The sequence below is a fragment of the Chrysemys picta genome, chromosome 7, assembly GCF_011386835.1.
Source record: "Chrysemys picta bellii isolate R12L10 chromosome 7, ASM1138683v2, whole genome shotgun sequence".
Classification (NCBI taxonomy): domain Eukaryota; kingdom Metazoa; phylum Chordata; order Testudines; family Emydidae; genus Chrysemys; species Chrysemys picta.
In genome coordinates this window covers 122,554,350-122,582,114 of record NC_088797.1, presented here as the reverse complement: position 1 = coordinate 122,582,114, position 27,765 = coordinate 122,554,350, and the positions used below count along the sequence as shown (strand labels likewise).

Here is a 27,765-nt window from a genome sequence, read left to right as displayed (position 1 = left end):
ACATGTAGATATTGCATTGCTCTCAAGTGATATATGATCCTGGGAGCCCACACTTCATGCCACCACTGCTGCAAAATTAAAGTACGAATCAAAATATCCATCTCAGCAGCTGCTGAACATGTAAACGGACACGCTCAGGGTATTTTCCGTGATTTTTCATATAATTTGTTTCTCTCTTACTGTTCTTATTTATAACAACTCTTTAGGAAGCTTGGATTTATGCTGTGCGTCCTTACCCAGTTTTTCCCCGCCTTCACCCTGTGTATTTAGTAGTTTGTTATTGTTCCGGAACGTTGGGCTGCAGACGCTGGTTTGTTTTGGTAGGGTTGTTCCGGAACGTTGGGCTGCAGCCGCTGGTTTGTTTTGGTAGGGTTGTTACAGAACACTGGTCTGCAGAGGCTGGTTTGTTTTGGTAGGCTCACTCCAGATCACTGTACTGCAGACACTGGTTTGTTTTGGTAGGGTTGCTCCAGAACACTAGGCTGCAGACGCTGGTTTGTTTTGGTAGGGTTGTTCCGGAATGTTGGGCTGCAAACGCTGGTTTGTTTTGGTAGGGTTGTTCCGGAATGTTGGGCTGCAGACGCTGGTTTGTTTTGGTAGGGTTGTTCCAGAACGTTGGGTTGCAGACGCTGGTTTGTTTTGGTAGGGTTGTTCCAGAATGTTGGGCTGCAGATGCTGGTTTGTTTTGGTAGGGTCATTCCAGAATAGTGGGCTGCAGACACTGGTTTGTTTTGGTAGGGTCACTCCAGAATAGTGGGCTGCAGACGCTGGTTTGTTTTGGTAGGGTTGTTCCGGAACGTTGGGCTGCAGACGCTGGTTTGTTTTGGTAGGGTCACTCCCGAATAGTGGGCTGCAGACACTGGTTTGTCATTTTAACATTCTTTGTGTGCCTCAGAAGATGTCTACTTGGAGGTCTGCTGTAGGGTTGCTCATGAGTGCCATGCCCTGCTCACCAATTTGCTCACAAATGCTGGCTGTTTACTGAAGGGTTGCCAATGAAAGTTGGGCTACTGTAAGGCCGTGTTCACGGGCCTTAGGAAACCACTCCACGGTGAAAGATTGTCATTAAAGTGGTCTGGCTGCAGCCGGGGGAGCCCCTGACAGCAGGGCTGCACTGGAGTGGGGAAGAGCCGCTGAAATCCTGTTCACCTTCCCAGTTCTGCGAGGCAATGACTAGGAGGGTTAATCTCCTCGAACAAGGCAACAAATTGCCAAGTGTCCTCACAGGCAGCTAATCTCTTTGCTTTGCTTCTGAATGGAGCCAAGAGAAACCTGCTCCTTGAATCATTTAAAACTGAGCTGGACAAAGCTCCTGCCAAATCATTCAGGGTGCCTTGGAGCAGAATAGGAGCAGACACAGTGTAACGAAAGCATAATGAAATGCCATAATGCAGGAGACAGGGAGACGGAACAGGGAGCTGAATGGGCCTTCTCCAGCTTTCAGAGTGGTATGTAGCGAATCGGCTCAACAATATGAAACTGTTCTCACCGGGGAAGCCAGGGTCCCCGGAGAAGGCTGGATTGTGATTTGATTGGCTTCTGCGGATTAATAAAGCCTTTGAGTTTCTTTGATTTGAGGGGAGCATGTGGGCTGTCAGCCTGGGGCAGCTCTTTGAAATGCATACGTTACAAAAATAAAACCAACTCTCCCGAGCCCCACCTGAACTGTCCATGTTTCCCAGGTATCGGAGGATTGTGTCTAACAATTGCACGGATGGGCTGCGGGAAAAATACGTGGCCAAAGCGGAGCAGTGCCCCGGCAAAGCCCCGCGTGGGCTGCACGTCCTCACCACCGACGGCAAGCTGCTTGCCCAGCAAGGGCACAACACCACCTTCATCATCCTTATGGAAGAGGTAGGTCTCTGGGCTTGTTGGACCACTGAAGTGCGGGCTGCCCCCTTCCTTTCATTTACTGGCTTCATTAGGAGAATGGCTTTCAGGTGGCCAAACTTGAAGCCTTTCACAGAAGGTGGGTGAAATGACGAACGTCCCAATGAAGGGAGGGCTGCAAAACTCTGCTAGTTATCATGAAAAGGTGTCTGCTGGCTGGATAGGCCTCGGGGCTGTCTAGCCCAAGCCTGTAGAAAGACATGCCAGGATAGGGCATAATCGTAGGGGAAGATTTTCAGAGACACAAAGAGCAGTGAGATGCCAGAATCTCATTGGTTTTCAATGGGAATTGGGCTCCTTACTTCTGTACGCCTCTTTGAAAATCCAGCCATCATCTGTTTCAGATGGGCATAGAAATCCAGCTGAGACCATTCCACTTCTCTTCCTTCTTCTGAAACACTAGCCCAGTTTGAGGTTAGTACAGATGGCACCAGACAATACTTCTGTCTGTCACGGTCATAAGGAAGTCCCAGGTCAGAGTGATGCTGGTACTCCCCTCCTAGACCCCTGCACTATTGAGACAAGCCCTGAATAAGGAAGTATACCTCTGGCTAGCAGCTGTTCCCCCCTGATACTATAGGGAGTGATGATGGCCATGTATTGTATTGCGGTAGTGCCCAAGAGCCTTAGTCGTGGACCATGGTTCTAGGTGCTGTGCAATGGACAATGCTAGCTTAAGTCGCGCTACACAGTTCTGCAGCGGGTGGTGGATTCTGTGGCCAACCCCACATTCGCTGGATAAGGGCGTTTCCTGGGGCCTTGACAGCAGTTGCATTAAAAGGACCTTTTGCCTGATGGCCTCCATTGAGGATCCTAGAGATATAATTGACCATGTTGCAAAAATCCCCGTTGTGGTTTTAACTACCTAGTTCCCTATCTGATGGTCTCAGCTTAGAGGGCAATGGCTGAATGGAGCACAAGAGGTTCAGCTATTCTCTCTCCCGTAGAGGGGCTCCCTGGAGATCAGAGTTGAGGACGCAATGGAGAAATCTGTGTCTGGGTGGGTTTCACTGCCACTGCTCATGATCTGTGGCTAAGTAAGAGGGGGCAGGGCCAGAGATCACTGCCCCGTAGCCAGTCCCCATCAGTATAACAGCCCCTAAGGGGCTGGCCTTTGGGATCAGGAGAGCTTGATGTGCGACTTAGCACCACTTTCACCTCCCTCGTTCAGATGCACCCAGGGGGAGCTTGATGTGGCTGAAGATTATGCTCGAGCGATCCAGTCCCCAGGGCACTCAGGGTGGCATCTGGAACCACCATGTTGCCATGAGCCGCTGGCACATGATTTGTCAGTATCTCTTGGAAATCACAGACCTTGGCTCTGATCCCCTTTGCCAACCTCCCAGGGATAATCGATTGCTGTGGCTTGCCCCCAATACCTCTCTGTATTCAGCAAGGAGGCCTTCGTTGGGGTGCGTTTGTCCAGAAAACTTCACCACCAGGCAGTGGATTGACACAAAGCCTTGACAGGTCACCGATTCATGGCACGCTCGCAGGACGATTTTTAAAGGCATGTGTAAGGACATTAGGCACCTAAATCCCACGGAAATGGTATTTAGGGGCCTAAATCCATCAGGCTTCTTTAAAAATTCCAGCTTGTATCCATTTTGGACACTGCCATTTTGTGGATACCTTTAATAAAACATAATTTCCTGGTTAAAAATCTCCCGGCAGACATTGAATGTGCACGCAAGAAAGAAACATGGGCAATTATCAAATGCCTTCCCCGTGTCACAATGACAGGGCAGATTGTGTAGATGGGATCGGAATATAAGTGTTAATCATCCTCGGTAAAAAGAAAGAGAGAATTTGAGAAATCAGGTTTACTTGGCGTTCTGTGTTCTGTTTGTTTATCTTTGTGCAGTTCACTCAGCTCAGACAAAAAAAAAACAAGTTGGTCAGCTTCACTGTCTGTTTCTGGTCTATTTCAGTGGGGGTGTGTTTAGGTTTCCAAAGGACAGAGGGATGCTTTAATATTTTTAAAAGTAAAACTTTTGTCATTGATTTTCTTTTAACCTAAATACCATGATTATGAATTATGTGCACTACAGTATCTTCTAAAGGCCCCAACCAAGATCAGGACCCATTGAGCCAGGAGCTGGACAAACACATAAAAAGAGACCACCCCAGCCCCAAAGTGTTCACAGTCTTCACAGAAAAGGCAGAGGAGGGATAGGAAGGGAAACAGTGTTAGGGAAGTGAAATGATTTGCCCAAAGTCACTGGTTTAGTTGGGGATTGGTCCTGATTTAGTTGAGGGTTGGTCCTGCTTTGAGCAGGGGGTTGGACTAGATGACCTCTTGAGGTCCCTTCCAACCCTGATATTCTATGATTCTATGGTGTCACTATGAGATCTGGGACCAGAAGCCATCTTCCCTGTCTCCCAGTTCAGTGCCCTAGCTATGGTATCATGCTGTCTTCTAATACTTTTTTCTAACCTGATGAGTTTTTTTAAGCATCCACATATTTTTCATTAAAAAAGATATAATGCAATGAAATGGTTCATTATAACCAGTCTGAGACGACAGGGTCTCTTTGCATAGATTCATATTCCTCCTGCTTCTGCACAATGGGAATTTCTTGTCTACCTGGCTGATTCTTTTGTCTGTTTAGATTTGACAAGGTATAAAGATTTGTAGAGACATTATTGAGTGGGAGTTCAGAAAAGAACAGACAATCTAAAAATTAGGACTCTAGTAGTAATTTATTAGGGAACTCGAGCGGAACAGCTGCAGACAAAGAATGATAAACAGACAGGAATAAGGTTGCAGGCAAGGTAGTTGAAGAGTTGTGTTGGCACAAGGTTTCAGGGATTGAAGGATCTGGTGAATATACAGATAGGTTGGGTTAAGATATTGAAAAGGGATCAGATGATAACATTTTAGGCACAGGGCACTGGAGCTATCTATTGTTACTAGAGGTTGTCAAAATGTGTCCATTGAAACATTTTATTAATAAAAAATGGATTTTCAATTAAATGTAAATTTTCATGACAAAAATTCTGTTATGGAGAATTTTCCGTGGGAGTTTTTTTTAGGTAAAATCAAAAAGTTTTAAACAAAAAAGAATCAGTTTTCGTGCTTTTTTGACACAAACCTGAAAACCGTAGGGTCAAAGAAATTTTAATTTTCCTCAGCTCTGATTATTACAGTACTTGAGGAAATATAGTAAAATCCCTGCTTCCCTCTAGTTTTCGTGCCAAAAGTACGTTTGACAGGGCTTTAAAAAATACTAATGCACCTGTGTGTGTGTGTGAGTGAGTGAGTGTGTGTGTGGTTGTGCGTGTGTTAGTTATGTGCTTGGCTTCATAGTGTTATAACAGTGTGCCAGATCCTGAGATGGGATTAGTGTGTAGCTCCGTTCAAATTGGTGGACAACACAGGACGACGATCTGATCCAATGGCTCTGTGCTCAGTTACCAGTGACTTTTATTTTGTCTATTTCTGGGTGTCCTGAACATGCTAGTATGAATGGCTGGACCTAAACTCATCCATTAGGAGCTGAAGGTTGTGCCACATGTTCTTCTGAAAGATAATTTCCCCTAGATTTATGGTGGATCTTGGATTTGCTACATGCATAGCGGGGTGTTAAAAGATCTCCATGCTGGTATCCTACAATACGCACATGGTGGTGGGTTTTATATATTGAAGGTATATATAGCTTTGTTCTGTTTTAATTAATGTAGTTCTGGATTGTGCAGTTAAGCAGTGGAGTAAGAAGGAATAAGAATACACTCTCACATGAGCTCCCTGGACCTAGGGTCCGGGCACACACAAGTAAGCGTAGGTCTGAGTCTCTTTATTGTTTTGCTGAAGTAGGTGGGAATGGAGTAAGTGAGCCCCTGGTTCCCCCTGCCACTCTGCGCCAGGGGGGAGCTCCGCCACTGAAATCAACTCCCTAACATTGCAGCCTTCGCTCTGGTACTGCAAGGTGAGGACAAAGCCGCTCCACTGCAGGTTTTTATGGCTAGCGAACTGAAAAGACAAGAACAAGCCTGAGCAAATCTCAGGACGCTGCATATTTATTCCTAGATGGTAACAATATGTCAATCTAAAAAGTTATGGGTGGAAATCCTGGCCCAGTTGAAATCAGTGGGAGTTTGGTATTGATTTCAGCGAGGCCAAGATTTCATCCATTCGCTGCACCCTGGTGGGCTTCTGACAAATTGCCAGGGCAGCCGTGGGTTTGGAAAACTTTCCCAGCTGAGCTCCAATGGGGAAGAGCTGCCAAGGTATCTTATAGGTAACACCCATCTCCACCGGTTCCCGCTGCCCGTCAGCTGCCCCTTGCATTCCATTGACCGAGTTGCACACGTTGCGGCGGGCCATTACCACATTCCCATTGAGTTGTGAACAGGACCAAAGCTATAGAAAGTGCCTCTTGAATATATCTGGAGAGCAATGATTTTATTCATTTGTAATGCCTCCACTTCATTTCCGCTTTAATTTATATTCATAAACCCATTGTACGTGGGGCCTTTCGATATTTCAAATACCAGTCCGCAGCTAAGGAAATGGGGAAAGGCGGATTAGCGCTATCGCTGGCTCTGCATTAAAGAGCGAGGCCAGTAATTGGGTGGAAGGATCATCTGCTACTGTTTAGCTATTAGAAATCTGTTCCCTAATCTCCATATCAAAACCTTCTCTTTGTAGGAAGGAGAGGGGGGGGAAAAAACCAACAAACAAACCAAAAACCCGGCCACCAAGCAATGAGGAAAACAAAAAGAAAATGACATGGACGAGCATGGGACTCTAGAGATGGGTGATGGAGTTTTCACCCAGAGGTCACTAGGACTGAATCCAGACCAGCTCTGTTTTTTACCATATGTTCAGTGACCTCCCTATTAAATGAGTTTGTGGGCTCCGTGCAGGCCCTCACAGAAATGTCCTGTAGCATTTAAGGGGCTGTAGTGAATTCATAGATTCCCAGGTCAGAAGGGGACACTGCAATCATCTAGGTCAGAGGTGGGCAAACTATGGCCTGTGGGTCACATCCAACCCGTGAGACCGTCCTGTCCGGCCCTTGAGCTCCCGCCCGTGGAGGCCAACCCCCTGCTTTTCCCCTCCTCCCCCGCAGCCTCAGCGCGCCGTGCAGCCAGAGCTCTAGGTGGCGGGGCTGCGAGCTCCTGCCGGGCAGCACGGCAGCGAGAGCCGCCGGCCTGTCCCAGTGCTTTAGACTGCGCGGTGGCGTGGCTGGCTTCCACCGGGCGATGTGGCTGCCAGTCCTGGTGCTTTGAGCGGCATGGTAAGGGAGCAGGGAGCGGGAGGTTTGGATAAGGGGCAGGGGATCCTGGGAGGCAGTCAGGGGACAGGGTGCAGGGGGGATTGGATAGGCGTGGGAGTCCCGGGGGGCCTGTCAGGGAGCAGGGGTGTGGATAGGGGTCAAGGCTGTCAGGGGACAGGGAGTCGGGGGGGTTGGATAGGGGGTCGGGTTCTGGGGGGGCAGCTAGGGGTAGGGGGTCTCGGGAGTGGATGGGCAGGGGACAAGGAGCAGAGGGGTTGGATGGGTCGGGGGTTCTGAGGGGGGCAGTCAGGGGGCGGGAAGTGGGAGGGGGCGGATGGGGGCGGGGGCCAGGCTGTCTGGGGAGGCACAGCCTTCGCTACCCGGCTCTCCATAGAGTTTTGGAACCCCGATATGGCCCTCAGGCCAAAAAGTTTGCCCACCCCTGATCTAGTCTGACCCGCTTTATAGTACAGGCCAGAGAACTTCCCCAGAATAATTCCTAGAGCTGATCGTTTAGAAAAAAATCCAACCCTGATTCAAAACCTTCCTTTAGTAACCTTTCTATCCAATTTTTGAACTGTCCTGGAGAGTACAACAGAGCATTCTGTAGGGTGACCAGATGTCCCAATTTTATAGGGACAGTCCCAATTTTTGGGTCTTTTTCCTATATAGGCTCTTATTACCCCCCACCCCCATCCCGGTTTTTCACATTTGCTGTCTGGTCACCCTAGCATTCTGCCCTTGCTAAAGAATTCTATAGGATGGTTAAAAAGCGTCTTATTCACCCTCTACTAACTCCTCTGGGTTTTATAGCACTCAGTTACATTTCTACAGAAGCCTGTTGGCTTCCTCCCTGTCAAATTCAATAGGACTTTTCCATGTTCCAAGAGAACAAAGGTGAAATGCGAGCCCCATTGAAGTCAACGATAAAACTCCCCTTTGATTTCAATGGGGCCAGGATTTCACTCAGGTGTTGTCCTCGCAAAAGCTACATGCAGGCACAGCACCCTTGCTCTTAGTCCCAGCAGAGAGGCCATGGATGGAATGGTCCTGGCGGTTAAGTAATACAATCCCTATGGCTCAAGGCAGAGCTACATTGGCAGGGAAGACGCTAACACAGTCACTCTCTGTGCTGTGGAAGAGGAGATTCCACTCCCCAGCTGTCAGTCCAGCTCTGACCGTCACTCCATAGAAGGACGTTGTAACGGTAGGGAAAGATTTGTCCCGGAGCCTGAGTGGTCATGCGGCTGTGTCATTGGCTTTGTCCACCTTTTGTGGTGTTTCCTAAGCCACTTTCCAGTTGATTGGCTGTGGCTTGTAAATTCGGGATGACTTTTCATCTGGCCAGAAGGGCAGGCGGGCTGCTCCCTCTGCAGAGCTCTGCAGTGGATCGGGGGGAGAGAGGGGGTGTTAGGGATCAAACCTTTTTTGGTGGATGAGGAGTAGGGAACTGGCTGTCTCCCTGATTCTCTGCTCCAGACTCAGTGCAGGCTAGCGCATCCTGACAGCTGCTCTAGTTTGCTTCAGGTAGTTATGGTCTCCAAAGGACCACTACCACCTCCAGCCAATGCTCCTCTCTGCCCCCAATGCACCCTGAGGGCTGCAGGGAGGGAGCCAGCCCTCTCAGCTTTAAGCCTGTTGGGGATGCTATCACACTGGGGGGGCATCCCAAGCAGGGAATTATGTTCCCTTCGTGCCACGTGACCTGCACAGAGAGAGCAGACCAGAGCAGAGAATCTACCCCTAAATCTGGTTGTTATTGTGGGAAGCTATCCCTGTTTTGCACAGCAAATGCAAAACGGTGCTTTTAATCACCTGGCCTCTTTGGGGTTTAATGCAGCCCTGCGAGTATGGTAGTTTATTCCAGTGAAGTCCGAGGGAGGGAGGCGGGTTGGAGAAGCATTAACTGGGTCTGAACTGCATGGTAGTTTCCCTCCACTAATTAGACCAGCATGTAGTGGATCTACATCATTAGCCTTGATCCTGACCCTGCACGTTATAGCACGTGGGAGTTTTGCTGTTGACTTGCGTGGGAGCAGGCTGTTCACAGCAGCTCACGAAAGCAAGTTAAACTCAGGAGCAGTGGTTGGTCTTGAGCTGGAATCTCTCTCCTCTCTCTGAATAGCTATAGAGATAGACTCTGTTTGATTTCTGGACTGGCGCATCCCAAGGATGTACCCAAACATTCTCTCTCTTTTACCGACTTTCCCAATCCAAACTGGATGCGATTGGAATCCTTATCACCTTAAAGAAAGGATTCGGGCCGTGAGTGCTTATCTGCACAGAGAGCTACACAGATTTAATGTAAGGGGTGATTTTAAACTGACTTAGTTAAATGGATGAAGAGCGCCATGTGGACGCTTTTATTTTGGTTAAAAGCAGGCTTATTTTGATTTAACCGATTGGAAACAAATTTAAAAATAAACCACTTTGGGTCTGTCTTCACTGCAGTTAACTCGGGCGCTTACCTGGTGTTTTAGCCCAAACCTCCCTACCATCCACACAGCAAAACCTTTGACCTGGGTTTGTAGGTGCTCCAATTTCAGGCTAGCTCACGCAGTTAAGGGCATAGGTTAGATCTCGGGCCCTGGTTTAACTGAGGCTGGCACCTGTCCACTTTGCAGCGAGGATGCCAGCTAGTGTCACTCAAGTGCTGACAGTCCTCCAATGCCCTCCCCACAATTCCCCCCAAAGGGCAGACAACTTCTCCCACAATTGACACAGTTGACTGGGAAAGAATCCTAGAGTATCTCAGCACAAAGAACCATGGGATATGCCTCCCCAGACCCACCCGGGCGAGTGTAGAAACAGTGAGGATGCAGTAACATGGGAAGGGCTTTGCTGTGACCGCACTCATGCCTGGTTAAGCTAACCTGGCTTCTCAGAGCCAGGTGCTGATCACCTGGGTTAGCTGTTCAGGGACAACGTACCCTCTGAGACCAAACTAACAGTTTAACTGAACTGGTTTAAAAACTGATTTAAACGAAACCATTGCAGCTGCTGCAAGTAGAAAAGGCCTAAGACTCTGGGATTTCTTGTCTGCTGTTCACTCATTTGTACTCCCTCCTCTTCTTGTATGCAGTGCACTCCAGCAGCACCTGGAAGGCGCTCCTAGCTAATCCTTCAGCAGAGACGTAACCTGCCATCTACGCACCTCAACTGCCCCCAGTATAGACACATATCGGGTGCCCCGTAAGCAGCACTGTAGTGGCGTTCTGCACCCTTGAACCACTGGATCAGGAGTGGGAGGATAACATCTGCTCACACCTCTTAATGCCCAGGTTGTTCTGGGCATTGCTGATATGTAACAGATCCGGAGATGGCTCTGGCTGTGTCTGGGGGCATTGCATCATTTGGCAGAGATCGTTTTGCCACGTGCCGGGGTTGTCTTCGCACTAACAAAGTGAAGCTGAGCAGCGGGATGGAGTGTAACATCAATCCCCCTTCTCAGCCGACGTCCTAACCGCAGTGCTCTCTGTTGCAGGGCGATCTCCAGAGGACAAACATCCAGCTGGATTTCGGAGACGGTATTGCCATGTCCTATGCTAATTTCAGCCCCATAGAGGAGGGCATCAGGCATGTTTATAAGAGCGCTGGGATCTTTCAGGTGACGGCCTACGCGGAAAACAGCCTGGGCTCCGACACTGCTGTCCTCTTCCTGCACGTGGTCTGTAAGTAGATGTCGGCGCTAAACTCTAGTTCTGAAATTCTGGCCTCATTGAGGCCAATTGAAAAACTCCCATTTACTTCAGTGAGGCCAGTCACCCTAGGAAATGTCTCATCCCGGCCTGTATACATGGCTCAGAGCTCATGCACTCCCGGCCCTTTGAGTAGCATCCTGACCTGCAGGGTGAATTTCACTGCGTTCTTGTAAAAGAAGATGTTCCTTTCGCACATGCAATGAGGGATTTTAAAGGGCCAGCTCTGTATGCAGGGGATAGATGAACGTACTTCAGACCGCATGAATCAATCCCTCAAAACACAACTCAAACCTTTCCTTAGGGTTTGAAAAACTTCAGGTAGTTTTAGCTACTGTTTGTGATTATATTTCACTCTCATGTGCTGCCGCACTTTGTGGTTCTGGATAGCTCTGAAAAAGAGAAAACACCACAAGATTGGTTTATTCCATCAGTACCTCCAACGTAGCAGAAAATGCTACATAGCTCCCAAGTGAACCTGGTCTCACCAGTCTTCCCATCAGTTTCTAGACCAAAGAGATGCGGACAAGCTTCTGGAGGAGCAATATAAATGCCCAGAAACACACACTGCCTTGGCTTGGCTTATTGCTGTTATGAAACAGATCCATAAAAATACACTGCAAGAAAAAATGAAATAATGTTACCACCTCTCATGACTTTATTGCAAATCTCATGATTAGAGCTGGTTGGAAATTTTCCATCAGAATGATTTTTCGACAGAAAATGTGGTTTCCACAAACTCAGAATGTTCCGTGGACAACATTTTTCGATTTTTCCATCAGGTAACTCAAAATGAAATACGTTGTTATGCGTTCCTTCAACATGAGTTGAAACCTTTCAGTTTGTTAAACTGCACCAAAACATTTGGTTTCAAGTCAATTCAACATTTAACTGCATCAACGTAAGGTGTTGTGGTGCCTTTGGGAGTTGTAATTTGGGTGCTTTGTGCCTCCATTCTCTCCTGTGGACTCCTTGGCTGATCTGCATCTCCCATGATGCACCTCAGTCTCACTTCATTGAGCCATGTGGTGCATCATGGGCTATGTAGTCCACCCAGGGTGCCTGGCACTGAGGGAAGAATGAGGCAAAATCAATTGAATGCTGATAGTCTTCCAATGCCCTTCCCCACAATTCCTCCCAAAGGGCGCACACGTTCTCCCATGACTGACACTGTTGACTGAGAAGAAATCGTAGAGCCTCTCAGCACAAAGAACCATGGGATATGTCCCCCCCAGACACACATGGGCGTGTGTAGAAACAGTGAGGATGCAGTAACATAAGTAGGGCTTTCTTGTGGGCATGCTCACACCTGAGCTACGCTATCCTGGCTGCTCACACCCAGGTGCGGATCACTGGGGTTAGCCGTTCAGTGAAAATATACCTTCTGAGACCAAACTAACAGGGGTTCACAACAGTTTAACTGAACTGGTTTAAAAACTGATTTAACAGATACAGAGGCAGATACAGTTTAAAGTTGAACTGACCCAAAACAAAACATTTCAACATTTCTGAATCAAAATTGTTTGGAACTTTTCATGTTAGAAAAAGTTTTGTTATTTTAGTATGTCTCAATATGGGACAAACACGAATATAGAAATATTGGACTTTTCAGTGGGACAGAAATGCTGATTTCGATGAATCTCTGCTCTTGATATTTCCTCTTTTCTGAAAGCCCCAGTTCCTGAGGTCATGTGACCATGTTAAACTCTCAGCTTTCATTTTGAAACCAAGTAAATTGCTAGGCCTCATGGCTTCAAGAAAAGCTTGAAAATGAGATCCAAGCAGATTCTAAAGGCTCAGAAATCAGAAGAAAAATAAAACAAACTCCAAATATATTATTCCTTTTTATGATCCTGATTTTGGGGTCTGTGACTCACAATTTTTGAATGTTTGGGGTGGGCAATGCTGATTAAATATCACAAAGCCGTTAGGCCTGGAACATTTTCTGGGGCATTAATAATACGTGAGTACTTATATAGTGCTTTTCATATTTAATGTATTTGACAAACGTTAGCTATTTTATCCTCACAAATGCAAGTGAAGGAGGTAACTATCGTTAACCCCATTTTATACATTGGAAAGCTGAGATCCAGAGTAGTTAAGTGACTTTCTTAATGCCACAGAAGAGAGTGAATGAGTGTAGAACCCAGGATAAGAATGCAGGAGATCGGAGCGTTCTCTCCTGTGCTTGGACCATTAGACCACCCAGTCTGAGAGATCCTGTTGCAGTCACTGCTATACCCTTTAATTCACATTCCTGACGGAAGTTCATGAAGCTCAACTATCTTCACCCTCAGCCTGCAAATACACCACCTCTCCCTCCTGCGTTTCATTTGCTGCGTTCCCCGAGGGGTACACTTGTCTAAAGTTTCCAGATGACAAGACCCAGTGGAGAGGATCAGTTTTAAACTCCAAGCTAGGTGCGTGAAAGAGTAAAAATGTCCCTGGAATCTTGTATCATGCTTGTACTTTCCTCAAAATCAATCACAACTGCATTTAACATCCAGTTATTGGAGCATTAACTGCTCTTGGCTTCACCTTGGGCCATTAGCTAACAAAAGCAGTTGTTAGCCAGTAATAGCAACCCATTGCTCAGGGGTTATTTAATTTTATTGTTGGATTTGCTGTTCGTTACTGAGATCCTAGAGCCGGGGACTCACATGGCCCTGTTGAGCCTCTTTGTCTTCTTCTCCCTTGTCCTCTGAGACCCCATCACTGTCCCTTTAGACCTGTAGCTTGATCTAAAGATTATGTATTAATTATATTGATTACTTAAGAATTCCCAGTTATCACTTTGAGGTTTGACACGTGCTTGTCTCAAGATCAGGCCCAGTTTTATTAAAATTACTGTTCAATTGGGAACCCTGATGTGCACAGTTGTAACCCTCACACTTTAGGAACCCTTCTGTACTTACAATAGTTTATTAATACCTTTAGCAAAGTCACAAACACTCTTGCCCAGCAAGGTAGGTAGAGACAATACAGAATGTACATCTGAACATCCATATACTCACGCTATCCCATGCAGAACAACCTGAAGTGTTAGCCATTATCTTCTCCATCACCATCACCTTCCTTCTCATCACCAGTGGGCACCATTCTGGCACCTCCCAAGGGTTACATCTCTCTCTCCTCCTGCCCGCAGGCTGGGATAGAACTTTTTATAACTTGTTCCGCTGATGCCACTATGTCTAATGCATATTCAGTAGCGATTTCTCCCCTCTTCCTTGTTTGTATTTCTTCACCCTACTAATGTTCGGGTGCCCTTCTTCTATAGGTCAGTATATTAATGATCTCAACTTATTATCATATACGTCAGGGGGTCTCGGGGCTCCAGCTGCCTGTGGGGGAGCGCAGGCAGAAGGAGTGGAGTTGGGGGCTAGCCTCCCCAAAGGGGGGATCTACCCGCTGCCCATGCGCCTGCCACTCACCTCCTCACCCCCCGCCCGCCTCCTGTGTCCCTCCTCACTCCTCCACCTTCCACTCGCCTCCTGCCTCCTCACCCCCCACCTGCTGCTCACCTCACCGCTTGCCTCCTCACTCCACCCCCACTCAGGGTATACTGAGGCCTGGAACCCGTGTTCTCAGAGCATCTGAGAGACTGGGGCAACTCCTTCACTCCTAGAAAGCTAGTGCACGTGTCTGGTGTCTGTCTGCCTTGTTGTCCCCGTCAAAAGGAGATAACTGCAGCACCCAAGGCCTCAGCCAAGCCTGGGGTCCCATTGTGTTAGGGGCTGTACATACACATAGTAGGAGTCAGTCCCTGCCCTGCAAAGAGTTTACAAGTCCAGTAGAAGAAGGGTTATCTTTCCCGTTGTAGAGAGGAGAAACTGAGGCAGAGAGATTTAGTGATTTTCCCAGGGTCACATGGGGAGTCTGTGGCAGAACTGGGAATCAGACCTGGCTCTACTTATCCCCAGGCCAAGAGTTATCCACAAACCCACCTTTCCTCTCTAACAGTAGTGGTCCATCTGACTACCAGATCTGAACAGCACCGATAAGACATAATCAGCAACACGCTAGCATGCCTAGTGCATCTCAATGACCAATTTAAATTCAGTTCCCCACAAAAAAATAAAGCAAGAGGAGGGGGAAAAACAGATGGAGAAAAAGCTGAAGTTCCAACTGAAAATGTTAGCTTTTTCTCCATCTGTTTTTTTCTTTCTCTTGTTCTTTTTATTTCTGTGGCGAGGAACTGAATTCTCAATTGTCATGCACTGGGAGTGAGCACTAGAGTTATTTCTGGTCATTTGCTGCTGCGACAAGATTTCCTGCCACATCGTCACCTTTTCGACCATTCCAGAAGCAAGGGAGGTTATCGTTTAACCTCTCGGTTCGCTCTTCTTCTCAGAACTCTTACTGTAGAAAGATTACCAAAAGTAGAGAAGAAAATACTACTAATGACACCTGACCCCGAAAAGTTCCCAGGTATAGCTCTAGATCAAAAAGGAGCAAGAAGTTTAGATGCTTGCCCAGACTTATTCAAACTTCTTTGCTCTGGAAATCTCATGAGACCAAGTGCTCTCAGAAGACTTATTAGTACCTGGCTTTGATCAGGTCATGAAGACCTCAAACATAAATGTTCTTAGAGCGTTTTGGTATTTCTGCTTCGTGATGCAGTTAATACCAAGTTCGGAGGCTTGTCAAATATTATGAATAATAATCACTCCCTAGTTACATTTTCAAATTAGCATCTTTGTGCTTTCTGCCCCTTTGCACTTGGGAAAAGCTCCCCATAGATCTCTGCAAAGCTACCTCATTCTCTTCCTTCAAATCCCTCCTTAAAACCATCCTTTGCTGTGATGCCCACAAAAAATTCTGACCACTGTCTATCACGATGACCAGTACTGTATCATAGTTTCCTTGTCCTCCTATGTCTGTAGCCACCTTTACCTCTTGTCTTGTGTTATATTGTAAGCTCTTTGGGGTGGGCCCATCTTTCTGTTCTGTTTGTACAGCGCCTAGCACAATGTGGTGTTGGACCATAACTGTGGCTATTGGGTACTACTGGAATACTATTATTAATAATATTGAAAACGATTGGGGCTTTGGGTTCAAATCACGAAGACAGAGGACTGTTTTCAGTTTAAAGAGTGGCTGGAGGATCCTTTCTGATGTGTCTTAGTGCTCAGATACAATGATGATGAACAACCATAGAAAACCCTAGCTGGACCGTGCTATGTAGGTTTGTTTAATCAAGGGGGGAAATTTGTCCATCCAACATGGCTTGGAGGGTTGGTAATGGGTTATGGGCCCTTTCACCTAGAGGACCCAGCTTAGCTGGTGAGATTGAAATCCATAGCTATCTGAGAGCTGTTTGGTGACCTGTGCATGGAGTTGGTGGGTTTCAGTTTGGTTCCTAGCAGACAGATGTCCACGTTACAAAAAGCATCATTCCAGCTGGCTCCAACAGGCCAAGGTTTGAATGGGCAGAGACTCTAAATCACCCTGTAAAACCCTAACAGCTTGTGCATCCCAGCTCCAAGTCTGAGATACAGTGATGGGGCTGCATGGGGGAGGCTTGCACACCTACCTCCTATGATGCAACCTTATAAAAGCTCAACAAAGATTGGAGTCTCCAGGGCTGTTAATCTGGTATCATCGTCTATCATTAAGTAAACTTCTAAGGGTTTGATTCTCTCCTCCATTGCACCAAATTCATGCTGGTGGAACTCCATTGACTTCAAAAAGGAGAGAATTTTGCTTTACATCATTGTAGAACGTTGTGCAGGGAGGACTTACCGAGACGCCTGTAATGATGAGATCACCTCCCGCAGGTCCAGTGGAGCATGTCCATCTGAACGTACCCTTCGTTGCCATTAGGAATAAGGAAGTCAACCTTACCGCGGTGGTATGGCCAAGTCAATCGGGCACCCTTACCTACTTCTGGTGGTTTGGTAACAGCACCAAGGTACGGTCCCTTTTGATCATATTGTACTTACCTCAGTGGCTTGGCAGGGCAGAATATTGTTTGAGCAGCAATGAAAACATGCTGCTCTTTCTGAGTTTTTTTCCCCTGGATCTAAAAAGGTTTGTTCGTTATCTGAACTTTGCCCATTGTGATTTATTTTCCCCCTTGTGGTGGTGTTGCAGGAGTCATTACATTTTTGCCGCTGCTTATTATTGTGCTTGGCAGACCATTGTTATTACCTGAGTTTGCTTGCAACTTAACAAAATTATATACCACTATATACTGGATAATGCTCGGTTTCAACACAGCATTTAACAGCTGCTGGTGTTCAAGTAACCATTGGTGTTTCCATTATATACCAGTATACAGTGTATAATGCTCAATTCCAACACAGTACTTTAAAGCTGCTGGTGTTCAAATAACTATCGCTGTCTAGAAATTCAAGCAAGGCTCCCAGTGAATTGTTCCTGCCTGACCATGCCTATTGTTCAGGGCCATGAGCACATATTAAAGATAAAAGTGAAACCTCTCTTAAGCAAAGGGATTGGCAAAAATCAGTTGCCTACTACAAAGGATCTCTTTATGAAAAGTTGAAATGAATTCTACTGGAGATTTTGGAGATGTTTCTAAAGGAATAAGTGAGGAGACTGCCTACTGGAGATGCTCTTTAATGCAGGTGCCATTGTTCGAGAGACCCGTGGGCTACAGTTTCAGACACTGCCCTCCATTTATGCAGATGTAAATTGCAAAGAGAAGTAATGTGGCTGCAATTTTGTGAAGGTGGTTTTGATCAATGTCTTCATCCCTGATTCACATGTGCAATCAGGAACTAAGCCTATGTTTTCATGGCAAAAAAGGTGTGGCTTTTACTTTGAGATAGCTATCCTCCCCAACTGGGATTGATCTTGACTAACTACATCAAGGCAAGTGCTCAAGTTAGCTATCTTGATGTAAAAATACATCTATTTTTGCTGGGAAGACATAGCCTTAGACATCAAAGCAGTATAAATTGCAGGTGGAAAATTGTGCCTGCGGTCATTTGTGCCCGCAAAACTGGAGGTCATGTTAAGAATGGAGTATGAACATTTGAGCCTTTAAAAATAAGATAAGGATGGGAAAGTGGAGTTAAGTGGCTGAAGATCTCTTCTCATCTCTAACAGTTCTGCAGTTTGTTTGCAGAGTCTCAGATCTGTAAGGGACTGGTTTCCAGTGGAATCCTGGGCCGTTCAGTGTAACCTCGAACCCATGGACAGTATAGGCCGATATAGTTGCCATGGCGAGGGATGCGTTAGAAATGCATGGAGTAAAAATAGTTAATGCTAGTAATACAGCAAGGTGATTAGTCATCTGTCTGGTCTCATCAGATTCTGTTAACGACATTGGGGTTGGCTTTCTGAAGAAGGTGTCGTTTTGTGTCACTTTCACCTGTGTCAACCCGGGGATCCAGAATTGTCAGTAGACTTTAATCCATTGCCATGGACCAGTTGTTGCCTACGTCCTCGCCCTGGAAGCAGGTTATGTTACAAATACACCCAGGCCCCAGAGATGTGTCCTGTGGCTTCGCAGCACTCGGCGCACGGATGGCATAGGGAATACAGAGATGTGGCACGGGCACCCTCTCTCTCTCCCAAACTCTAGCATGGGATAGTAAATTAGCTGGGCCCTCTGAATGCAGAGGGGTGACGCGGATAATTGCAGCCTTCGCACGGCCCCTGTGTGTTTGTTTCAGTCTCACGCGACGACAGCTACAGGGGTAATAATAGGGTGTTACTGGGGGGAATGCAAACAACTGAGCGTGGTTGCACAGTGGATTTTCACGTTCAGGGATCATGCATTTTCTGACTCTTCCTATGGAAATGGTGAATGTTTTACAAGGATGACTCTTTTTTTTTTCTCTGTGTCCTTGTACCAGGGTGGCTCGGCCATTAGGGGCTGGAGCTAGCCAATTCTGATGACAGAATGAGGCACACCTAGCAGAGGTCAGGGCGATGGCCCTACAAAGAGCCCCAGGAGGATGTGATGCAGAGGGGAAGCTCAGGAGATTGTAGAGAGACTGCAGGGGGCGTGCAAGACTCCTGCAGGGCCGGAGTCAGCAGGGGGGAAGCCACCAGGCCTACGGAGAAGGACAGACTGCTGGCGGGAGGTTCTGGGGGGCAGCTGAGCCTATTACCATCCATTTCTTCCTGGGATCAGAGCTTGGGGCCCCTCTCTTCAGAAGGGGGAATCTGCCCCCTCTGTAGCAGTATCCCCACCTCTTTAGCAATCTTTGCATGGGAAGGGGCTCTCAGGCGAGGGGTGCAGGAGGGAGAGGAGCATGGAGTTTAGCTCCTCTCTGCAGCACCAAGCCCTTCTAGCTCCAGGGATATTCAAGCTTGGGCACCATTCTCTGGATCCTCTCGTGGATACTACCAAGAGGGAGGCAGCCAATGGCAGCACAAGCCATTTTGCATTGCTGAGCCCATATGGCTCCCAGATATGGAAATCGCCACGTGCTCCAGAACTGCCTTCGGCTCTGCTGCAGCACCACGGCCGTGCTGGCTTCGAGCTCCTGCTGCCCTCTCTGGGTAAAACACCTCCTGCCTGCAGGCTTTGCAGCCTCCGTCTCATTAGTGCTTGCGACAGCAGGGGTATGCTAATGTAACGCCGACAGACCCCGGTCGTCGGCAGGTGGGCTCGAACTTGGGACCTCATGAACTTAGTGCATGAACCTCTATGGGGGAAGGATAGCTCAGTGGTTTGAGCATTGGCCTGCTAAAGCCAACGTTGTGAGCTCAATCCTTGAGGGGGCTACTTAGGGATCTGGGGCAAAATCAGTACTTGGTCCTGCTAGTGAAGGCAGGGGGCTGGACTCCATGACCTTTCAAGGTCCCTTCCAGTTCTAGGAGATAGGATAGCTCCATTTTATTTTACTGTGTGAGCTAACAGCCAACTGGCTGTTAAGCAGACTCATTTTATGTCTCTCTGTAAGTGGTCTTGGTGCCACTAGATGGGACAGAACACCACACCCAGGAGGTGTGTGGGTTACACTAAGGCCTTGGCTACACTCGTGGATTCACAGCGCTGCCACGGCCGCGCTGTGAAGCGCGAGTGTAGTCGCGCCGCCAGCACTGTGAGAGCTCTCTCGCAGCGCTGCAAGTACTCCACCTCTCCGAGGGGAATAGCTTGCAGCGCTGCGAGCGAGCGTGCAGTGCTGCAGGCGCTGATTACACTGGCGCTTTACAGCGCTGCACTCGCTGCGCTCGGGGGGGGGGGTGTATTTTCACACCCCTGAGCGCAGCAAGTGCAGCGCTGTGAATTGCCAGTGTAGCCAAGGCCTTAGAGAGGGGGGTAATTTATACCTCCTTATACCAGCTGCTCCCTGTGGGGGTTGGGGGTGAAAGCCAAGGAAGGACAGGCCGCGCTACCCGGGGCTTCCGTTGGGACGTCACCAGAGGTCCAGAGACACCCCTGTGCTCACAAAGGCAGCTGAGAACTCGCACATCCCTTCCCTGCTCCGGCCACCTGCCATTCCGAGCCTCCTTCCACCAGAGAAGAGGGGAAGATGTAGTCTTTTCTGCCTCCGCAGACACACACACACACACACAGAGTAGTGAATTGCTGGTCTGCTGCGTTTGCACTATGACCAAAGGCCAGCTTGCTTGGATTAACACAGGTTCGGTTGCATAAATGTGTCCGGCTGTCTGATACGGTTGTGCAAATGAACCTTAAACGACTTGATTTAATTTAGAGTTAGTTCCCAGGCCTTGACGCTTGAATTAAATTGAAGGAATTGGCTGAATGTTAAAACTCCATGATGCAGGTGAAACCAGCCTTAATAATACAACATCCAGCACAGGCACACACAAGAAAAAGGCAGTTTTGAAGACAACATTGGCTGTTGTTATTTTGGGATGGAATCCTGGCCGGTAACGTGTAGGACAATTGCTAATGTTCCCTGTGGTTTAGAAGCACCCTGTTCTTCTGTGTCTATGTAGTGAGTGTATAGCTCACTAGGCATAAGCACTATAGGGCTAGTGTGACCAGACAAGTTCACTCATTCGGTCTCTGAGTCAGTGTTATTATTCCCATTTTACAGATTGGGGAAACTGAGGCACGGAGGCAAAGCAGCCTGCCCAAGGTCACCAACTAGCAGAGCTGGGAGTAGAATGCAGGTCTCCTGTGCCCCACTACCGCACTCCATCCACTGCACCATCCTGGTTCCCTCACAGGCAGGGCCGGCTCCAGGCTTACCAAGCAGATGCTTGGGGCGGCCACTTTGGAGAGGGGCGGCACGTCCAGCTGTTCGGCGGCAATTCGGCGGACGGTCCCTCACTCCTGCTCGGAGCGAAGGACCTTCCACCGAATTGCAGCCGCAGATCGCGATCGCGGCTTTTTTTGTTTGTTTGTTTTCTTTGGCTGCTTCGGGCGGCCAAAACCCTGGAGCCGGCCCTGCTCGCAGGGATGCTGTGATGATCCATCTGTTAATGTCAAGTCCTCAGAGACGACAGTGACAAAGGCCACAGTGCTACTGAGATAGATAGGCAGAGTTAAACATCTAGCTTGAGTTAGGCATGATTGCCATAGCTTGGGTCTGGACACTTTGGGGGAGGTATGGCATCCAAATTGGCGTGTTGGGGGGGGTCCAACCTGGCTCCAAACTCTCGTTCAAGGCAATCTCTGTATATAGCTTGGCTAACCAAGAGCTGTGGGGCGGGAGGGAGGAATACTGCATTCTGCAACTATTGTCACTCCAACTGTGGAGTTGCTCATTGTGCTCTACTTGGGTATAACTAGGAGGAAGGGGATGCAGTTCAGGAAAAGGAACCTTTTAGTCTGAATGTCAGGAAGCATTTGCAATAGTCAGAGACGTACCTGGCCGCGGGAGAGTCTCCATAAGGGAAGTTTGGGAAGGGCCGTGACTTGAGTCCTGTATAAACGCAGAAAGCCCTGAGGAGCAGTGCTGTATTAGCTGGTGGTGGGATGGATAAAATGGCCCCATAGGGCAGTTCCATCGTCATTTCTGTGAGTCCGAGACGATACTGTAACCCCAGTCCTAGAACGGGGTTCTGTCATCATTGCTTGTGTTTGCCTTTTGCAGCCCCTCATCACCCTAGAAAGCAGCGTCTCCTACACCTTCGCCACCGAGGGGACGAACACCATCACGGTGCAGGTCTCTGCTGGGAGTGCCCTCCTGCAGGACACGAAGGACATCGCCGTGCATGGTATGCTCCACCGACTGCAAGCAAAGCCCAAGCAGGGGGCAAGCGGAACCCAAGGGCCATTCAGAGTCCACCGGAAGAACGCAGGCAGGGGCTTCCCTATTGAATCTCAGTACGGGACAAGCCTGATTACCCAGGGATAGGGTCCCAGATTAGCAGGGCTTGACGTGTTTGGAGGATCCTCTGACTCCAGGGCCTGTTGGCCAACTCCCCAATTGCAGAGGAGACCAGAGAGCAGGTTTGATTGAGGGAGGATCCCAAGAGGGAGAGATTTGGCTAAAGCACATTAACAAAATCCATCTAGCAAAGCTCTTTAGTTAAATTGCAGCACCCCTTTCTCTGGGTCTGGGACTCCGCCCTGGACTCTGTTATTTCCCAGGTTACTGGGAACTTCAAAAAATCAAGGCACTGAGGTCCAGATCCTCTAACTCCCATTGTAATCAAGTGGGTATTTGACATCAATGGGAGTTAGGACCTTAATACCGTTGAGGATCTGGGCCTAGGACTTCACAGTAAGATACATAACTCTGAGCTTTATAGCTCATGTCTGCACTGCATGGGAATCCACACAGCACTTAATGAACCTCTGCAGTTCCTGCCTGCACTGGGCACAATACAAATCCTGGACTGGATTCACAGCGGGGCCATTCCAGAGTCCTGGTCAGGAATATGGAGGGGTTACCCCCAGGACATCACAGCCTTCTCTCCCTGTGCCACCCTCTGTTTTCATTATCCAGTTCTCCCCAGCTAACCTCAGGAACAGGGCCCTGCTCGGATAGCAAGGTTTTGAAATATGTGCGCGTCAGATGATGGAGGTTGCATTGAATGTTTGTCTCGTTCCAGTGATTACGTGTTAAATAAATGCTCATGTGGCTACTAGAAAGCTAGCTGTTGAGATTTAACAACCAGATAAATATGTATTTATCAACTGTGGAGCTGTGGAAATGCAGTGGATTTTAATAATCTGCTAACATGATTTAATAGCACACAGTTACTATTAGCCTATGTAAGTAAATCTGTATTTAATCAGCCTCGTTTCAAGTGTGGTCAGAGGCACTGTAAATTTCTGGGAAATCATTGTCTTTGGAACTGGGAAATAAGTTTCTTCAGGAGACGAATCCAACAGAGCTTGAATATGTGCTGAGTATCTGCAACCCACTGGGGAGAATATGTTAGAGGTGCCCCTCTGTGCCCAATACACAAAGGATCTTAGTCTTTGAGAGCAGTATCTAGCAAAGTGGAGCTCTTAAAGTCAAGCTGTATTAGCTTATGCCTTTAGTGCTGGAGATCTCCAGTTTGAGCCCTGGTATGTGAGCCAAGGAGGAAGATGTCATATATGCACCTGCTGTCTGGTTTTGGACGGACAGTTGGAAATGCTACACTATTTGCATTGGTGAAGGGTGAAGCACTGGAGGCTGGGTTGAGTTCACTTTACAAAAGTCGGTTTCACTTTGGGCAGGTCTACACTTAAAAATCTGCAATGGCACAGCTGTAGCACTTTAGTGAAGATGCTGTTATGTCAGTAGGAGATGCCCTCCCGTCGGCAGAGCGCTGTCTACACCAGGGCTTAGGTCGGTATAACTGCATCTCTCGGGGGTGTGGATTTTTCACGCCCATGTGCAACGTAGTCATACCGAGGTTTGTAGTGGAGGCCTGACCTTTGTTTGCCTTTTAGTTTTTCTATCATGTGTGTTTTATTTAATAATGCTGCGGCACCTAAAAAGAAAGGACAGCACTTGCCATTAAAAACATGACAAGACCTGTGGTTTTTATGGCAACATCTGTGGCATTCCTCATTGATGCTATTGTCAAGTTAATTTTACCTGCATATTATAATACTTAGCTCTTTTATAGGCTTTGCATCTGTACATCTCAAAGCATTTTACAGAGAAGGTCAATATAATTGTCCCCATTTTACCAATGGGGAAACTGAGGCAAAGAACAGGGATGTGACTTGCCCAAGGTCACCCAGCAGTCCAGTGGCAGAGCAAGGAATACAATGCAGGTCTTCCAAGTCCCAGCCCCGAGACCACTCTGGGAAATTATTATTGACATTTTTTATTTGTATTGTGGCAGTTCCTAGAGTTGCTGACCAGAGCTCAGGGCTCCATGGTGCTCTCACAGTACACACATGAATCACAAAATGCCCCAGAAGTCCCTGCTCCAGAAAGAGTTTATGTTTAATGTTGTCCGCTTCACCTGGGTTCTGTATACTAATTATTGAAACCTCCAGACATCATAATGGTTCAAATCCATCCCACCCTCCATAAGAACACTGGTCTGAAATGCCCAGAGTCAACAAGCCAACCTGGAAACCAAAACCTCAAAAGAAAACAAAATAGCCCACTCAAAATTCACACTGAGGAATGCCTTGCAGCATGGCTAATGGATCCTCCAACGCTGGCCCTCAGGGACACAAGCTCTAGGTGTGGTGGAAATCTGATTCCCTAACATACTGGAAGAGCTTGTGTTGTGTCCTCCAGCAGTGGCTGGTCCTCTAGAGGATAACAACCTACTGCTGCTACCACCTAATGGAGTTATCCCTTTAGCTCAAGTGGTAGACATCTAGGCTGTGATGATGCAGGCCCCAAGTCCAAACACATACAAGGAATCAGTACATTCTGCAACTGAGGGAGCTCTGCTGTTGGCTGTGGAAAGCCGAATTCAAGGCCTCAAAGGCTGAGACATCCCAGTGCATCTTATAAGACTTTGTGGTGCTGCATTAGAATTACAGAGCCACATGACAGCAGAGTGAGGGAGACAGTAGGGGGTCGTGGGCCGGAAGGAGCAATACACATTAGATGAGACTTGAAAAGAGAGGATGAGTCAGAGAGATACGGGGAGGCAGGTCCAGAGGCAGGTGCTTGTGCCAACGGGGGCGGAGGGGGTGTTACAGTGCAGGCTAGAGGACCTGTCTGGACTTGGGTACTTTAAAAAAAATTTGTCACTGAAACCAGCCTGGAACACCCCCACCCTAGCTATCAATTAATTAGGAAGTAATTTTGGAGCATCTTGTGAATAGCCTTCCCTGGATTTGTGTCATTAGCACTATTGGTGTCTGATTTACTGGGGTATTAACCATTCCCGACAACGTGCCAGGAGAACAAACAGATAATGGCTGCTTTTGGAAAAAAGCATTCCTGACAGTCAGCGTTTGCTCTGTGGAGCACAGTGAATGAAAAGTGCAAGCGAACAAACCCATTTTGAGGCTCTGGCTCCAAATTTCATCCTGACCCTGCTTTACTTACCAGGCGGGCGCTTTGCAAGTGGCAGGCCAGAAGGTTAGATGTTCAAACCGCAAACCCAAAGCACGATGAAGGGAGCATGTACTCCCCTCTCGTATCGCTTTCTTTACTCCTTTCTTTCCTTTTCCCTTTCCTCTGTAAAGTGCCATGGCATGCTACTGGAATGAAAGGCCCTTTATAAGTGTAGTGTGTTGTTTTGTCTGTGTATCTCTGTCCTGCAGTGTGAGGGTCTGTCTCTTTGGCTTTAAGATCCTTTGACAAAAGGAACTGTGGTCCTAATCCAAAACCAGGGATGACAATGGGAGTCTTTTACTGACTTCTATGGGCATAGCATCAGGCCCTATGTACCGTCCAAGTATTATTATTATTCTCTCTATATCCGCAGAGTATTTCCAGTCTCAGCTCTTGTCGTTTTCCCCTAATCTGGATTACCACAATCCTGACATCCCCGAGTGGAGACAAGATATTAGCAAAGTGATCAAGCGAGCTCTAGTGCAGGTGAGTGCCTGGTTCCCATTCTCCTTCCCCAACAATGGAAAGGCAATTAAAATGCAGAGAGTTTCATAGCGGAATAGCAAAAAAAAAAAAAAGAGAGAAAAGGATGGGGAAAACAGCCATAATGAAGCCATCGTTTTGGAGTTGTCACCAGCAGCCTGGTAATGCGCTGAGCCATTGTAAAACAAAACACATTAGGGGATTTGTACTCAACATAATTACTACTATTAACGTTTCTATAGCATTTTTCAACCTTAAGTATCCCAAAGCAGTTTACAAACCCAGTATATTTGTAAAGTGGCTAATAGAATAAGATATTCCTTATTTCCTGTCTATTGTATTAATTTAGTTGGGATATATGGGCCCAAAGAATCAAAGATGTTATCATAACCCAGACGCTGTCCACCATGAAACGGTTTTAAACGAGGTTCGGGGCTTCTCATACAGAGACCTCAAGCTGCTTGGCAAACACACCATTAAAAAGCCCTTTCACCTTTTATTGAAGATACAGAAAAGAAGGAAAAACAGTTAAAAGCATTTGAAACGTGAAGTATTCAATAAGGCTGTTATTTTAACAATGTCCCTGGCTCTCTTTCCCTTTAGTTGGAGGGAGTCTTTAGAAGGGGAAAAAAAAACCATGTCTGACAGTCTTTTAGATGGTATTAAAGAAGGTAGTAGCTGTCTTGTGGAGGAATAAAGAAGATAGTTGAGATGGGTTGAAGCTATTGTTAATGTCTAGGGTTACCATACCTCCGGATTTTCCCGGACATGTCTGTCTTTTTGGGCCTCAAATCCCCGTCCAGGAGGAAATCCCCAAAAGCCGGAAATGTCCGGGAAAATAGGGAGGGAGGGAGGGCCTGGCGGTGCGGGGCCGGGGGCCGGGGCCGGCGGTGCTCGGCCGGGGGCCGGGGTCAGGCCGGGGCCAGCAGTGCTCGGCCGAGGCAGGGACGGGGACGGTGGTGCTCGGCCGGGGCCAGGGCCAGCAGTGCTCGGCTGGGGACGGCGGTGCTCGGATGGGGCCGGGGCCGAGCTGGGCCAGGCTGGGGCCGGGCCCGGGGCTGGGGCCGGGGCCTGCGGTGCTCGGCCGGGGCCGGGGCCGGCGGTGCGCGGCTGGGGCCAGGGCCAGCGGTGCTCGTCCGGGTATGGCGGTGCTCGGATGGGGCCAGGGACGGGGACGGCGGTGGTCAGCCGAGGGTGCTCGGCCGGGGGCTGGGGCCGGGGCCTGCGGTGCTCGGCCGGGGACGGGGACGGGGACGGCGGTGCGCGGCCGGGGCCAGGGCCAGCGGTGCTCGTCCCGGTATGGCGGTGCTCGGATGGGGCCAGGGACGGGGACGGCGGTGGTCAGCCGAGGGTGCTCGGCCAGGGGCTGGGGCCGGGGCCTGCGGTGCTCGGCCGGGGCCAGGGCCAGCGGTGCTCGTCCCAGTATGGCGGTGCTCGGATGGGGCCAGGGATGGGGACGGCGGTGGTCAGGCGAGGGTGCTCGGCACCCCACCCCAGCCCCAGCCCCAGCTTACCTGCTGCCTCCCTGTTTCAGGCTTCCCGCGAACATTTGATTCGCGGGAAGTAGGGGAGAGGGAGGGGGAGGAGCAGGAGGCGGCGCGTTCAGGGGAGGGGGCAGAGTTGGGGCGGGGACTTTGGGGAAGGGGCAGAGTTGGGCGGGGAAGGGGCGGAGTTGGGGCGGGGGCGGGGCCCCGTGGAGTGGCCTCCTTTTTTAAAATTAAAATATGGTAACCCTATTAATGTCTGATCCCGTTTCTAGAAGATAAAACAAGACAAACGCACAAAAGTGGGAGAGCAAAGAACACCAAAGAGAGAAAATGCAGCTTCTGTCTCTGGTGTTGATTCTTACTTGCAAGCTCACTGCTGGAAAAACGCAAGCCCAGCGCATGGTCTCGTCAGCCATTCTGAGACCTGGCAAACTTGTACCAGCATCAGGCTGCTTAGGGCATGACTTTTAGCCACCTCTTTCTGGTCACAAGCTTACAGCAGTGTTGCAAAATATGCACTCTTGGTGGGCTAAACCGGACTCTTATTAGCGAGAAGGAAGAAGGAGAGAGATAGGAAAGGGAAGAAATAAGGTAGGCAAGGAAAAGGACACATGGGGAG

General features: G+C 48.3%; 1 protein-coding gene across 3 annotated transcripts in view; it reads left to right on the top strand.

The window, feature by feature from the left end:
- The window catches only part of SORCS3 (sortilin related VPS10 domain containing receptor 3), a 530,373-nt gene that overhangs the window by 484,454 nt on the left and 18,154 nt on the right, over nucleotides 1–27,765 (top strand). For all 3 annotated transcript variants that reach the window (XM_065552531.1, XM_005303514.5, XM_065552530.1), the window contains exons 18-22: nucleotides 1,683–1,854; nucleotides 10,597–10,783; nucleotides 16,588–16,721; nucleotides 21,799–21,922; nucleotides 25,550–25,662. In XM_065552531.1, the coding sequence (XP_065408603.1) occupies nucleotides 1,683–1,854; nucleotides 10,597–10,783; nucleotides 16,588–16,721; nucleotides 21,799–21,922; nucleotides 25,550–25,662 (730 nt within the window). The remainder of the gene's footprint in view (nucleotides 1–1,682; nucleotides 1,855–10,596; nucleotides 10,784–16,587; nucleotides 16,722–21,798; nucleotides 21,923–25,549; nucleotides 25,663–27,765) is intronic.